The following is a 17015-nucleotide window of genomic DNA, read 5'->3' on the forward strand; positions in this document are numbered from 1 at the left end:
GGCAGTTCTTACTTATTTTTACAGACAGAGATCCATGTTAATTTGCTGTCTTGTGCTTAAAGTATGGTTAAATTTGTCTAACACAATATGTAATGCATACTGGAATTTCTTAGTCTTTCAGTACGTTACAATACATAGTCTTTGAACTTGACTTGAAATCAAAATGAGAACTACAAAATTTTTTTTTAAAAAGTGTTGATTAGTAATGAATGTTTAATTTCAACAACTTAAACTTTTTCTTCCAGTTTTTCAATCTGCTTCAAAACTAATGTGTTGTTTAAAGTCAGGGTGATTTAACTTCAAACCTTCATAATTTATCAACTTTTTCAAGCTTGCCTTGTGTCATAGAGCTTGCTGAGGTTGAAAAAACAAGAGATCTGAAGACTATTGTAAAGTAGTGTGTATAAAATTGTTTTGTATTTGTGTATATTGTGGTAATTAACAACTCGTGGTACAGAGTTGATATTTTAAGGTAGAGCTTTTGAACTTTTTTGACTCAGTATTTCCAGTTTTCAGATACTTGATTTCTCAACCTTAACATTTTTTCCATGTAATAGTCTTGGATTTAGAGTCACCAAGGAACTGCACCAAAGATATTAATTTAGATGCTTGCTTTCAGTATTGTAGAAAAATAAGCTGCCAGGATTGATTTATTCTGTTTGGAGTACAAGAAACAAGGATTGTTGTGGTGTTTGTCAAGTACAGAATGGGTATGTAATGTCTGTTGTAGTTTTGTATCCCTGTGGTGTTCTGCAATAACAACCTTAATGTAATGGTAAATATGATAGCTTCTAGGAAACTTAACTGACACTTGTACACTGTGTGGCTCTCAAGACCTAATTTTTGCAATGCTCTTTCACTTCATTTGGAATTCTGTGTGTGGAGCAATTGCAGAATACAGTCACTAAGTCATTTCAAATTATGAAGATTGTAGACCTTTTATGCTAATTTCACTGTAAAAAGCGATTCCCTTAACTTTTCTACGTCCCTATATAGTTTATATGTTACAGGACCTTGATATACTTGAGGATTGGACTACAATAAGGAAGGTATGATTGGAGGATGAATGTCAATTTTGTTGTCTGTGTTGTTGCCCTGTTCTCATATATTTTACAGATATATAGGCAAGTTTCCATTAAAATAATCGAGAGCATAAATATTGCTAAATAGTATTTTTGCAAGGAAGTCTGATAGTTATAGCAAGGGAACAGAGTGATGTGCGTTCTAAACTTAGCTCTGATACTGTATAGTTTGCCCCTGGCCATGTCTCTTAGGGTACGTCTTCACAGCAAAGAATGGAGTAGGATGGGGGATGGAGAACCTTGCAGCAGTGAGTCTCATATCCTGGGTCAACTGACTTGGGCTTGTGGGGCTGTCTGTCGGGGCCTAAAAATAGCAGGGTAGACATTCCTGCTTGGGCTGGTGCGTGGGTTCTGAGACCCACCCCTCCTTGCTGGGTTTCAGAGCTCAGGCTCTGGCCCAAGTGGGAACATCTACACTGCTATGTTTAGCCCCACACTGTGAGTTCAAGTCAGCTGACCTGGATTCTGAGACTTGCTGCTGCAGGGTGGGTATGTGTTGTCGTTGTTGCAGTGTAGGCATACCCGTAGCCTTTTCACCTCAGTTCCTAATCTGTAAAATGGGGAATGCCATAGTGAAGGCCTGGTTTACTCTACAACAACCTGGACCTAAATTCTGTTTTACTTTTGGTACAGTATGCTGGAAAATCTGCAGCAGCTTTTTTTAAAATTTCAAAACATTTTTTAATTGTGAAAATGAATTAATAAATATGGTAGTTTGTTTAATTTGATAGTAAATTCAGTTTATTTTGCTCTGTCACCACCTATTTCATTATGATATAGATGTTGGTCAGGTGGTGTGGCTAGAGTCTCAAGCCAGTGGTTCTCAACCTACAGCCTGTGGGCTGCTTGCGACCCAATCAGCACAGAGCTGCAGCCCATGTGACATCCTCAGGGCATAGATGTAGTATTAGATGTGGCCCACATAACACATTGTGGGCCCCATATACAGCTCACAGTGATAAATAGGTTGAGAACCACTGGTCTAACCTGACTGTAACTCCCCAGTGGCTAGAAAACCACCTTTCTGCCATAATGTCCCGGGACCTAATAAAACCTAGAACCAGCCAGTCAGCAGGGTGTATAAGCAGTATTTCCCATCTTGTGGAACACCAAACTGGTTCAAGGGGAGGTGGGCTAGAGGAGAAAATCAGGACAGAGACACCTTCATGACATTGCATCCACCTCTCTTCCTGACTGTAAACATTCTCTAGACTGCACATAAAACTGAGTGGCTACTTGAAAACCAACCTGTCTTCCTCCTCCTCTTTGGCACTAGAGGAGAGGAAGCAATATAGAAAAATATACAGCTGAGAAATATACAGAAAAGACACTGAAGGTGGGTGTGGATAGGAGATAAACATGTGCAAGAAGGTGAACAAATCAGAAATGTCCACTATGCTCCTGAATGGTACAAGGGAACATGGGCAAATCCATCACAATTGAGGGTCCAGCACACAAAGTTGGAAACTGCTTTACTTAAAGTACAGCAGGAATCATGCTGAACAAATATGTGACCATAGACACAATTTCACCCTAGTAGCTCTTAAGTATGGCTGAGAGTAAGTAAAACTGATTTATTATACACACAACCGTAGAACGTACTTGGATACAACTGTAAGCTAGGCAGAGGTTTTTTCTATAGCTTTTGAGTGAGCTTGTCATTTTCCACAATCATTATCTGGCAGCTGTTGATTGTAAGCTGAATTAAGAATGTTTTGTGCTATTTGGGGTTTGGGTTGGCACCCTGCAGAGTGATGTAGCACCAACTATAAAATATTGTATAAAGAATTGCTCCTGCGTTATTTAAAACCAAGCTCATTAAAGCAGATAATGGTTCTGTTTCTCTGCATGCTTTTATTCAGCTAATCAGTGGTGTTTAATGTTATAAAATACTTAGATTTTTTTTTTTTAGAACAAATATTTAAACATGTATATGTAAATGCTAATCTATTAAAGAGCTGCGCTGCAGTAGAACTTTTCTTAAGGCATTTTTTAATAAATGTTCAACAAGTAAGTTTTCTTAACTTTTTTTCTTTTTTCCTTTTTTGTACTTCAAGGCAATGGCTACGCTGGGGCCACACAGAGTAAAGCCAGAACGTAAGTAATAAAAATCCTCACTGCTTAAAACATTCTGGTTTCATAAGACAAAACTCATTAAGCACAACAGCATAGATTTCATCTGGACAGAACAGAGATTTATCAGAAGCAACAGGGACTGCAGTGGTTGAGGAGGTGAAAGGAAACCAGAGGGCTTTAAGGGTATATCTGCACTTCAAAAAGGAAAAAAAACAAACATGGCAGTGAGTCTCAGAGCTCTAGTCAGCTGACTCAGGCTTGCACCATGGCAGGGCCACTGGGGCTGGGGAGGGGGCGGCAAGTGCCGCTGGGGCCCCCACGAGAATGTTGGAGGCTCCCTCCTGCCTCCACCTTCCCCTGGCGCCTCAGCATGCCGCGTCCAAGAGCGGCCCTGGACAGAGCTAAAGTGGCCTGGCTTGGGCGGGGCCTGTGCTCCTCCCCCGCTTGGAACTGCGTGGTAAGGGGGTGGGGCCTGAGCTCCTCCCCCACTTGGAGCCGCAAGGTAAGGTGGCAGGGCTGCAACCTCAGGTCTCGCTGGAGCCATGCTGCTGCAGTGCTGTCCAGGGCCGCTCGTGGACGTGGCATGCTGAGGCTCCGGGAGAGTGGGGAGGCAGGGGTAAGCGGCATGGTAAGGGGGCTGGGGTCAGGGGGGTTGGATAAGGGGCAGGGAGTCGGGACCGGCAGGGGGTGGGCGGCGGGGGGGCGCAGTTACGGGGGGCGGTTAGGGCAGGGAGTAGGGGTTTGGTGTGGGCGGTTCTGGGGTCTGTCGGACTCAGCAGGGGGCGGATAGTGTCGGGGCGTCAGGGGAAGGCAGGCAGGGGGGTTTTGCGGCGGTGGGGTCCGTTGGGTGGTGGTTGAGGAGATTCGGGCAGTTGTATGCACGAATTGAGGGGGGCAGTCAGGACATAGGAGCATGATCGTAGGGATTCTGAGGGTGACGTTTGGGGCAGAAGGAGTGGGGGGTCAGTAGGGAGTAGGGCAGGCCTGTTTGGGGAGTGGTCGTCCTACCGCTAAAGGTATGTGCAGCAGTTTGAGGCTGCAGACAGCTAATTTACACAAGAACAACTGTTACTTTCCTTTGGCTACCTCCTTTTACTTCTCAAATGCCAAATTATAGTCTAATTTATTCGTGCCACTAGGGAGATCTGTCAGAGGGAGGTAGGCCTCATTTGAAGTGCGTTGTAGTACAGTGATAGAGCCAAGAGAGCATGGGGAGGGTCACATGGGAAAGCAATATCTACGCCACATGCTCCTTTCCCAACCTTACCAGGAGATCGTCTCCTGCATTGCATAAGGTGTTTAATTTGAGTTGTTCTCAATTTTTTTGTGTGGTGACCCTTTAATAGCAAACTCTGGTGTGACCCTCCCCCTGATATAAAACATTTTTTGTTATATTTACATATTATAAAGTCGAGGAGCAAAGCAGGGTTTGAGGTAGAGGCTGACAGCTCACGACCAGTAATAAACTCGTGACCTTGAGGTCCAACCCCATGTTGAGACCCCTCGGGTTAATTGGTGTCCCTCGCCGCGTGTTGTCAGAGGGTGAGATGGTGGGCAGAGAGAGACACTTGATCATACTGTTAGATTCACTCCCTTGGGGCACTGCATTGGCACTGTCTGTAGACAGGATCTGGTGCTGGACGGACTTGGGTCTGACCCAGTATGCTGTTCTGTATGTCTAACCTATGACCAGTTAGGAGACAAGATGAGTCAAGAAGCCAGAGAAGTTCAGGAACCTGTGAAAAGTCTTGATGGATAGGTCAGGCATTTGGTCACAAGCTGAGTGTTCAAAAGTTTGGATTTTTTTAAGCAGAATTTTTTATTGTTTCTTGTAAACAGTCCAAAGGAGCAGCAAATATTTGGCCACACACTTCTGAAACCCCAAATCATGTTCAGGTTTTAGCAACTAATTTCAGCTTTTCAATTAAAAAAACCACAACAAATTTTGAAGGAAAGCAGACATTGTCCATGATTTTTTTTCTGCTTTTTAAAAACCTCTATTTTTCGATCCAAAAAAAATTTTGATGGAAAATATTTGTCCAACCCTTTTAATGAGCTTTAGTGCTTCTTAGCACTAGCTGATGCTGAGAACCAGTGATACCTTGTAAAGGTGATTTGAAAAGAAGTTTTCTCAAAACTGGGTTTGTGCTGAGATGTGGAAGGTTTTTAAATGTTTATTTTTCCCAGGATGGCCTAGAGGGGTGGAAAGTGGGGCAATTTGCCCTGGGCCCTGCAGGGGGCCCCCTTGAGAATATAGTATTCTATAGTATTGCAACTTTTTTTATGGAAGGGGCCCCTGAAATTGCTTTGCCCCAGACCCCTTGAATCCTCTGGGTGGCCCTGCATTATGGGGCTGCAAACAGCAGTGTAGATACTCCTGCTCGGTCTGGGGCCTAGTCTCTGAGATGGCTGTTTTTAGCCCTGCTACATGAGCCCTAGTCAGTTGATCTGGACTTTGAGACTCAATGCTGTGTGTCTCTTTGTGTTTGCTGCATTGTAGACATACCCTAAGCTGCTTTCTATCTCTCAGGCCTTGGTTGAGACACTGTTGTGCTCTGTGCTTTGAAGTAGGGTTGCTTTCTCCACTGACAGTCTGACTTTCTTACATATATTTGTATGAAATAGTTATTCTTCATTATGGTGAAATGTTTTTAAAGTCAATGTTAATACTTAAATAGTGGAAGAATACCAGTAGAAGGAGTAGACTTGTAGAGAAACAGATTGGATTGGCTTGATGCATGTCAGTGCAGCATATTAATGCTTTTTCGCTGGCTTCTACCTCCCCCAGCTGCTCTGCATGCAGCAACTAATTGAAGTTAAGCAGAGCTTATCCATTTCACTATGCTCTGCTGCTCTGAGTCAGTGAAGAGTAGAATTTGGGAGAGAAGAAGGGGACAATGTTTGGATACCAAGGTGATATTCACCTTAGATGCCCAAGTTAGGTAGAAAGGGAAGCAACGGGGAGGAAGTGGTTGGGGAACAACAGAGGAGGAAGCAAGTAGGCGTTGCTTTATTTAGTGACAAATTTCTCTTGGGGTATTGTGGTTAATGACATAGTACACTGACACAATTGTATTGGAAGAGGAGAGGTGTGGGGTAGGGAGAACGAGGAAGAAATTTGATCAATGATTGATACTTAGACTTGCCACATATACCACAGTCACCATGGTGTTTGCAAACTTTCACATTATTGGTATAGGAATGCTGCAGATACTGTGGTTAATGTTAGTTTTACCTGAAAATGGACTTTTTAATGGACCCCACTACATCAGGAGATAAACGAAAAAAGCATCTTGTCTCTTAACTATCTCAGATTTTAGTTTGTTTGTTGCCCAAGGTAGCAATGCCCTTTTTTATAACTAAACACTTAGCATATATGCATGTGCTGATGTAGATAAATATTTGAAAATAAATTTATAAACCTGACTTTAATATCTGCATGGTCAGTAATAAATATTTCTGTTGATCACTTTAGCACCTGTCAAATTGGAAAAGCATCTGCACAGTGCTAGGTCTGAAGAAGGACGACTTTATTATGATGGAGAGTGGTATGGACGTGGACAGACAATATGTATTGATAAGAAAGATGAGTGCCCTACAAGGTAAAGGTCATTATAGCCTACTCCCGTTTACAATAGCAGACATTATACAGTGAATGGAAAGCCCAACCTTACAATTTCAGTCAGCTGTTGCCATGTTAGTTATTTATCAGTATTTTCTATCTTTAAAGATAACGGGCTGCTGTCTTGTAGATACCTATTTTTGTCTTTCTCCAGCATAAGTACCAAATGATATAAGTGTAGAGGCTTAGTTATCTTAATATTTAAAATACTTAAAATTTGACAGCTGATGTATATGTCTGAAATAATAGCCTAAAACTAGGGTTGTCAATCGCAGTTAATTCATGCAATTAACTCAAAACAATTTATCACAATAAACAAAATTAATCTCGATTAATCATACTTATAACAATAGAATACCAATTGAAATTTATTAAATATTTTTGGATGTTTTTCTACATTTTCAATATTGATTTCATTTACAACACAGAATACAAAGTGCACATATATTATTGTTTTTTATTACAAATATATGCACTGTAAAAATGATAAAGAATAGTATTTTTAAATTCACCTCATACAAGTACTGAAGTGCAATCTCTTTATCATGGAAGTGTAACTTACAAAGGCAGATTTTTTTTATTTATTTATTTTTTTTTGGTTACATAACTGCACTCAAAAACCAAACTCTGTAAAACTTTTTGGAGCCTACAAGCACTCAGTCCTACTTCTTGTTCAGCCAAGCACTAAGACATGATGCTCATTAAAAAAAATGTGTCAATTACTGGTAAATTTGTGACTGTATTCCTTGGGGGGAGAATTGTATGTCTCCTGCTCTGTTTTACCCACATTCTGCCCTATAACATGAAATATATCAGTCTAGGATGATGATCCAGCACACGTTTGTTTTTAAGAATACTTTCACAGCAGATTTGACAAAACTCAAAGAAGGTATTGATGTGAGATTTCTAAAAATAGGTACAGCACTTGACCCAAGGTTTAAGAATCTGAAGTGCCGTCCAAAATCTGAGAGGGATGAGGTGTGGAGCATGCTTTTAGACATCCTAAAAGCAACACTTTGATGTGGAAACTACAGAACCCAAACCACCAAAAAAGAAAATCAGCTTTCTGCTGGTGACATCTGACTCAGTTCATGAAAATGAACTGTCCGTACTGCTTAGGATCGTTATCAAGCAGAACCCATCATCAGCATGGAAGCATGTCCTCTAGAATGGTGGTTGAAGCATGAAGGGACATACGGACTTTAGCAAATCTGGCACGTAAATACCTTGCAACGCCAGCTGCAACAGTGCCATGCAAACGCTTTTTCTCACTTTCAGGTGACCTTGTAAAAAAGAAGCAGGCAGCATTATCTCCTGCAAATTGTAACCAACCTTGTTTATCTGAGTGATTGGCTGACCAAGAAATAGGACTGAGTGAACTTGTAGGCTCTAAAGTTTTACATTGTTTGTTTTATTTTTGAATGCAGGTTTTTTGTACACAATTTCATGATAGAGATTGCAGTACAGTACTTGTATGAGGTGAATTGAAAAATAATTTAATTGACTCCATATCTTAACCCACTAAATATACCACACTTAAAATACTGTATTTCCTTAGACTTTCCATCTGTATTTTTCTCTGGCTGCAAATCCACATGCAAGAGGGGACATCAGGCTATCTGACTTTGTTTATAAAAATGAAATCTGAGCCCACATCCTAAATGTGTGTAATACATTAATTAAAAAGCCATTGAAAATGTCAAATACTTGCCCCTAGTTTTTCTCCAATGAATCCTTTCACAAGCTGCTCCACCTCAGGAAAAAGTCTGATTAAAAACCTGGGAGAGAATTCTGTAAATGTTCTCTTTGTAATTTCTAGTACTTGATAGAGGCAAGACAGGACTTGGCACTGACATCAGTCAAGACAGTGGACTAGATTGAACATTGGTCTGATCTGGTATGACAGTTTCTATGTAAGAGGGCAGAGATGTGATAGATTTTGAACTATGAGTGAAGTCCTGGCTCCATTGTAGTTAATGGGAATTAAATGGGGTCAAGATTTTACCATATAGACTGAAGCCCCGAAACTTGTTACCAGATTCTGAAACTTTTTCCTCAGTGTGTTTGGATCAAGGGGATTAAGTTTGGATCAAGTTTTGACCCAGTTTTAAATGGAATCTTACCTGAATATTTCCAGACTTTTATTGACAACTGCTTTAAACTGATGGTAAATCATGGGTCCTTGCTTTCAAATGTCTGATGTTCTGAAAAGTTGGAGCTCTGTTTAGAACATAAACCTCTTAACTATTCCGAGACTAGAATCTTTGTTAAATGTGGATTAAAGTACAAATTATGTTGAATGTGTAGGACCTCTTAAATTTCAGTGAATTTTAAGCAATACATTGAAAATGTAGATAAATGTGACCCTCTGCCCAGTATATAGATACATGTATTCACAGCTAAATTTCCACATTCAAACTTCAACAACCGTCAGCATCAATGGAATGATACAAGTAAATCTTAGGGTGGAGTTTGATCCAATATATGCAAAGCCACACAGGTTTGTGTGAGAAACTACTCTTCTGTAATGGAGAAATCCATCTGAATTGGACAATAGTAATTGAAGTCAACTGTATCTACTGATTTTTGTTACTCTTACCAGGGAAAACATTTGAACAGGGATTTTTTTAAAAAAAAAAACAAAACTGTTTAGAGCTGAAGCAAGAAAGAATTTGGATACAATTATATGTTGTTTATTTTAGCACTTACATTAACCGTCATGAAACAAATCTGTGGAAATCACTTGCCCTTTCCCATTTTGCCTTACATTGAGTTTGAAGACTTTTTGTTAAAGTTTTGGACAGGATCACACAGGTAAATGTGTTCAAACATTCATGCATAGAGCATGGCTTTCATAGATTTGATTGGCATGTGCTACATCCTGCACTGGATCCTGCTACATCAGAGCAGCTATGCCATTCAGCAATGATTAAGAGTGTGTTAAATTTACAATATTGAGATGATCTGGAGATCTGATATGGACTGTAATGTGAGTTGTGTAAATAAATAGCTCTTACTTTGAGGTTGTCTATTGTCACCTCAGCTTTAAACTATGTAATTTGTATGCTGCAAATATCCAAGTACTACATGATCCTCTAATATATATTAGTTATTTCAAGGCTGAGTAAACTGTTGCAATTTTAATATAATATAGAGAATATCTTTTGAGAACTCATGGAGGATGGGTGAGGTCCAGAAGGACTGGAAAAGAGTCTTTAAAAAGAGAAACAAAGAGGACCAGAAGGATTTATTGACCAGTCAGCCGGACTTGAATACCTGAAAAGATACTAGAATGAATTATTAGAGAATGCATTTTTAAGGCCCTGTTGGCTATTACTTGTCATCTATGATCTTCTAGGATTTGTCAAGAACAAATCATGCCAAACCAGCCTAATACCTCCTTTGACTGAATTACTGGCCTAGTGGATAAGGGGGAGACAGTGGACACTTACCTTGATTGATTTGATTTTTTTTAAGTAAAGCTTTTGACACAGTCCCACATGACATTGTCGTAAGCAAACCAGGAAAATGTGGTCTAGATAAAATTACTATCAAGTGTATGCACAACTGGTTGAAACCATACTCAGAGTAGTTAACAATAGTTTGCTTTCAAACCAGGAGGACAAGTATAGTGGCAGAAGGTCTGTCCTGGGTCCAGTACTAGTCAATATTTTCATTAATTATTTGGATAATGGAGAGTGCGCTTATAGAATTTGTGGGTGATGTCACTGGGGGGACTTTCAAACACATTGGAGGAGAGGATTAGAACTACCTTGGCAAGTTAGAGACTTGCTCTGAAATCAACAAGATGAAATTCAGTAAAGATAAGTGCAAAGTCCTTCACTTAAGAAGGGAAAAGCAAATGTATAAATATAAAATGGGCAATAACTGGCTAGGCAGTAGTACTGTAGAAAAAGATCTGAGAGTTATAGCGGATCACAAATTGATTAAAAAATGTTATGCAATTGTGAAAAAGTCTGATATCATTCTGGGGTGTATTAACAGGAGTGTCATATGTAAGACATGGAAGGTAATTGTCCAACTTTACTCAGTACCGAGCCCTCAGCTAAACTACTGAGTGTGCTGCTGAATGTTGTCCTTTAAGAAAGATGTGGACAAATTGGGGAGAATCCGCAGGACAGCAAGAAAAACGAGAAAAGGTTTAGAAAATGTGACATATGAGGAAAAGTTTTTAAAAAATGGGCATGTTTAGTCTTGAGAGAGAAGACTGCGGGTGGGGGAGGGGACATGACCTGATGATAGTCTTCATATATGTTAACGACTGTTATAGAGAGGCTGGTGACCAACTGTTCTCCAGGTCCACTGAAGGTAGGACAAGAAGTAATGGTCTTCCTCTGCAGCAAGAGCGATTTATGTTAGCTATTGGGGGAAAAACTCGCTAACTCTAAAGATCTCAGTACTGAAATTGTTACCTAGGGAAGTTGTGCAATCCCCATCTTTGGCATTGTCTAAGAACAGGTTAGACCCCCCCATCAGAGATGGTTTAGATATATTTGGTCCTGATGCTGTTTAGGGAGATAGACTAGATATCCTCTGGAGGTACCGTCCATTCCTACATTTTCATGATTCTGTGAATTCTCTTCAGCTGAGTGTCAAAGTAATAATGACTGAACTGGCACACCACTAGCAATCAAGTGTCAAATTATATTTTAATCCTTAAATCAGGTGGTCCAAAGGAAAGCATGGACTGTGCCTTGAAACTTTCTGGTAAGGAACAATGAGGAAAAACAACTCCAGAAGTGTTTGCATTAATGTTTAACTAAGTAATCCGTGTAAGAAAAGTTCAATTAGCCAAACAATTCAGTTTTTCCTTTGTGTGTACTGGCTAAGAGTTAAATACAAGTTCTTCCTAACTTTCTTTTCGCTGGAGAGCAATTTCGTTTAACCTGTTCATTTTTTTTCAGGAAGCTCTCTTCAGATTGGTGTATTGATAAGGTCTTCTCAATGGGTACTATGAGACAAACTTCTATTTTTACTATAGATCCTATACATTAAAAGAGAAGGTGAATGCTTTGTTTAACCAAATTAAATGTTTGAGATTCATTAGAACTATCATTTTTATTACATTAAGAGATGCTGGGATGAAAAATTATTAGTGAAGATAGTGTTCCTAGATATGTTCATGTATCTTTTGTGTCAGCTACAGAATTCTGTTGTTAAAAATATCAACATAATCAGGAAGGAGGCAGTAGCTGGGCCTAGTACTTCTTAATGCAAATATTTAGTATTCCAAAAGAGCACTCTACTTGTGAGGCTGATCCTTTGGTTTATAAGATCATTTGTTTCTAAATTCTATTTTTTTCTTTTCAGTGCCATAATTACAACAATTAACCATGATGAAGTGTGGTTTAAGAGGCCTGATGGAAGTAAATCCAAACTGTATATTTCTCAGTTACAGAAAGGAAAATATTCAATAAAACATAACCACAATTGACCATTACTAATCAGATGTGTAACAAGTGGTGTTAACATGCTTGATGTGCCATGAGGTGAAAGATGTATTTAATAATGTTTTGTATTCTCATTAAATTTATGGCAGTATCTGATGTATTTGTAGTACTGTATGTAAACTTCATATGGATGTCCTTGAATGGTGATGACTCTTAATCATGTTGACCAAGACATTTTACCTCTAAGCTGGGTCCAGTGCCTAAGATATGAAGTATGCCTTTACAGATAATGGCTGAACTTCTGATTTAAAAATATTTGTAAAATGCAAAACATTTGCTTTTATTATTTGTGACTAGATTGTGTGGTAACTGTGCAATTATTTTTTTACCAGCAGTTCACTTCATATATTAAGTGAATTGTCTTGTTTGTCTTGTGAGTGTAAGTTAATCTGCACAAATGTTGCTTCTGAATAGTCTAATGACTTACATATTCTTTTATCCAAAGTGAACAGAATTTTTTAAACTTGAGACCCTGGACAGTTCTGACTTTTATAAGGTTTACCATGCCACTTTTAACAAAATAAAGTCAATATTAAGACATTTATGAGAAGCACTTTCTGGTACCCCATAATAAATTTAAAATGTTGGTGGCTTTCTTTTCTAAGTTATGCAAGAACGTCACTAGCAAAGGCAATGTAAAATTAGTTACACTACAGATAGAGGCAGTGCTATATGGTCCACAGAGGGCATGAATGCCTGGCAGTATTACCATGTAAATGGTAAATAACCAAGTATTGTATTGCATGCTGTACTTGTCTGATCTGTAGTCTTATGAAACAAACACTTTTTGTCAAAAGTAAAATGTACCCTCAGAAATGGTATCTCTGAGACAAATTAACAGTGACCTGCTCACCATGTGCCATCTTTCCAGATTTCCCATATTTTACTCTCTTCTTAATGGAATTGTTTCATGCAGTTTAGAAAGTTAAGCTTGCACAGAAGTTATATTTCAGGATATCAGGGGCAGAGTTTGAAATCCTTAATGTTATAGTACCTGTTTGGAGTATGTAGAATAACAGGTGGGAATGGAGGAAAAATAAGTTTGTTTGTTTGTTTTTTCCTGGTGGTTGTGTGCACTTTACTGTCTATTATGATGACTCATCTTGGAGCAAGGAAAACATGCATTTGCTTAAGTTGATCATGGCAATGCAAAACTCTCTTTTGCCCTACATAATGCTTAACTGCTTTATCTCTGAAATGTCATTGCTGGTGCAGGGTGGTAACTACTTGACTGTTGCCAAAAGTCTAAAATATTGGAGCTTTACAATGATAGAAAAGCATTCCTCAGGATAAACTGCATGTCACATTAACATTAGTCAACTGTACATAAAATAACAATTGATGTGTTGGCTTTTGACAGTACTTACTGTATGTACACAGTTTGATAAAAAAATTTGTAATAAAATATTTGTATTTTTTAACGTAGTGTATAAATGATCTGTGATAGTGGACACTTTGTACAGTTGTGTTGCTCTTTTTATTTTTCATTGAAAGTTGCAGATGTTTAATTCTAAAGAGAACTTAAAAATATTGTAGTTTTTAATGTTGCCTAGAAATGTTTGTCTTCCACAGAACCTAAAAAGGTGAATACAGATATTTGACTGGAAAATCACTTTTAAATCCAATATCTTTGCAATAAACTTAAATATAGAAGTCTATATTCCAGTATATGTATGGACTTATATAACCAGAGATGTAATACAAGTCTCTGTCTTTTCTGGCTTATTTACCCCCATGTCTTTAATATGTGAAAGCTTAAACCCTATAGAAGTATAAGTCGTACACATGTACTAAACAAGGTTTGCTTAGAAAATTGTAGAAATATACACTCGTTAATTTGAAAGTTAACTTTCTTAGTTTTTTCAAAATCTTTGAAGAAGGAACTGTACAAGTTACTCAAATGCCATCTAAGTGTGTACATGTGCAACTTTTATTAATTTAGGTTTGGAGAAGTGAATGTGGGCATTACTGTAATATGGACACTATGCATTACTCAAGCATTTTTAACAGCTGACCACAGTAACATTAATATACACTTTTGCCTGCAAGAAAGGGGAATGAGCGTAAAGCAAACTTAAGCACTGTGGAAAGTAGTTTACAGTCTGGAACAGATGTGCAGGGGAATCTTAGTTTATATTGGGCATGTATCTTGAGAGTAGTGTCTTTGTACACAAGCTCAGTATTTGCTGCTTTCTCTCCATGCTATCCCTTGCTGCTGGTAACAAGCCACTATTACACTCTCCAGACCTGCTCTGCACTAACAAATGTATTGTCAACTAACCCTTTCACACTGTTCAGACACTATGTGGACAAGTAAGGGCTTGCTTAGCATTTGCAGCTAAACTGTGTTCAACCCCAGTTCAGATAGCACAATTGCTGCCCTTAAATTTTGTAGTGTAGAGCAAGTGTCAGCCCTGGGTACAAAGTAATACCTGTCTGCAGCTGATATGAATGGGACAGAATTGAGTTTGGGGGCTGGGGAGGAAATTAGAAGTCTTTATTGAAAGAATGGGTTTAAAAAGCACATTGCTTACTTTTTGACTTGCCTAATTTACTCGATAAATCATTTAAAGGATATGTCTGCACTGTAGCTGGGAGGTGAGATTCCTGGCACAAGTAGACAGACTTGCACTAGCTCTGCTCAAGCTAGCATGCTTAAATAGCTATGTGGATCTTGGGCTTGGGTGGTGGCTCAGACTAGCTACCTATGCTCAAACCTAGGGAGTTGGCCAGGCTTGGGGATGGGTGACTAGCTCAAATTGCCATCTGTGCAGCACAGTCTATTCTGCTGTTTTTAGTGCACTACCTCAAGCAGTGCTAGCATGAAGCTTTCTACTTGTTCGGGCAATCACACCTCCCAGCTGCATTCTAGACCTACTTAGAGTAAGCACCTCTTTGGTTTGCCTGGCAAGTAAGAGGCTAAGATACAAGTTAACTACTTATTTTTAACTTGGAATTTTTAAAATTGACATTCCAAGTCCAGTGGGTTTCCCATTAATTTCAATGCAGAATTCCTTTATATTTTGTCAATTATTTTACTTCTGAATGCTCAGAAAAAAAGAGACATGTCCATGGAGTAAACATGGATAACGGTTGCCAGAGAAAAGCTGACAGTTCAAGAGGAGTTGATTTGTTTTGCTAGCGCTCCCTATTTATTAGTGATCAGGAAAAAAGAGGGAGCTGTACTGTGGCAAAATTTGTAGACTCAATTACTTAGTCAAATGCAGAGAACATACAGAACTTTATAGGGACTTGACTAAGCTGCATAAAAGGGAGGGGTCTACTATAAACCACCAAATCAGGAAGAGGAGATGGATGAGGCATTTTTAGAACAAATAACAAATATCCAAAACACACGAGCTGGTAGTAATGGGGGACTCTACCTATCCAGACATCTGTTAGAAAAATAATGTAACAACACGAAATATTTTTGAATGTACTGGAGACAACTTTTTATTTCAGAAAGTTGAGGAAGTAACCTGGAGAGAGCCACTTTAGATTTGACTCTGACCAACAGGGAGGAATAAGTTGACAATCTGAAGGCAGAAGGCAATTTGAGTGAAATTGATCATGAAATGCCAGGTTTCATGATTCTAAAGAAAGGAAGGAGTGAGAGCAGCAGAATAAGGACAATATACTTCAAAACAGACTAACAAACTCAGAATGGCTATGTAAGGTTCCTGGAAAGAAAATCTAAGGGGAAAAGGAGTACAGGGAAGCAGGCAGTTTCTCAAGGAGAACATATAGAAGGCATAATTGCCAACTATTCCAATGTAAAGGAAAGATAGGAAGAGGCCAGTATTGCTCCATCAAGAGCTCTTTATGACCTAAAAATCAAAAAGGAATCTCACAAAATGTGGGAACTTGAATGAACTGCTGAGGAATACAAAAGAATAGTATAATCATGTAGGGACAAAATGAAAAGAATAAAGCATAAAATGTGATACACCTTGCAAGGGACATAAAAGACAATTAGAGGTTCTTTAAATACATTAGGAGCACAAGAAAGATGAAGAAAAGTGTAGGTTCTCTACTTAGTGGGGAAGGACAGCTAATAGTAAATGCCAAGAAGGCGGTTGAGGTGTTTAATGCCTATTTTCCTTCAGTCTTCGGTAATAAGGTTAATGGTGACCAGACGCTCAACACAATTAGAGGTTAAAGAATATTTAGATAAATTAGAAGTATTCAAGTTGGCAAGGCCTGATGAAATTCATCCTAGGATACTTAAGGAATTATATGACTCAACTTTGGAACAGTTAGGAGTTCTTTGAGAACTCATGGGGACTGGGTAAGTTCCCAGAGGACAAGAGAAAGGTACTGTGTTTGTCTATCTTTAAAAAGGGGGACAAACAGGACCTGGGAAACTTAAAGACCAGTCAGCCTAACTTTGATACCTGAAGATACTGGAATGAATTTTTAACCAATCTAGAGGATTAACAGTGTTATAAGGAATAGACAACATGATTTTGTCAAGAATAAATCATGTCAAACCAACCTAACTTTCTTAAAGGCTTTGACAGTGTTACTGTCCTAGTGGATAAGGGGAAGCAGTAGTCATTCTGTCTTGAATTTAGTAAGGCTTTTGATGCAATCCCACATGACTTTGTCATAAGCAAACTAGGGAAATTGGGTCTAGATGAAATTACTATAAGATGAGTGCACAGCTGGTTAAAACACTATATTGAAGGAGTAATTGTGATGCTGGCAGACTAGATGCCAAGGCTTTAGGCCTCAGCTTAGCACTGACAAATTCACTGCTGGAAA

General features: G+C 38.9%; 1 protein-coding gene across 1 annotated transcript in view; it reads left to right on the top strand.

The window, feature by feature from the left end:
* Positions 1-16182, top strand: part of BRMS1L (BRMS1 like transcriptional repressor) — a 59961-nt gene extending 43779 nt beyond the window's left edge. Inside the window, exons 7-10 of the mRNA XM_032762833.2 lie at positions 985-1049; positions 3140-3179; positions 6634-6760; positions 12112-16182. Of these exons, the coding sequence (XP_032618724.1) occupies positions 985-1049; positions 3140-3179; positions 6634-6760; positions 12112-12235 (356 nt within the window). The 3' untranslated portion in view covers positions 12236-16182. The remainder of the gene's footprint in view (positions 1-984; positions 1050-3139; positions 3180-6633; positions 6761-12111) is intronic.
* Positions 16183-17015: the final 833 nt, after the last annotated feature.

Source organism: Chelonoidis abingdonii, chromosome 4 (assembly GCF_003597395.2).
Source record: "Chelonoidis abingdonii isolate Lonesome George chromosome 4, CheloAbing_2.0, whole genome shotgun sequence".
NCBI lineage: Eukaryota > Metazoa > Chordata > Testudines > Testudinidae > Chelonoidis > Chelonoidis abingdonii.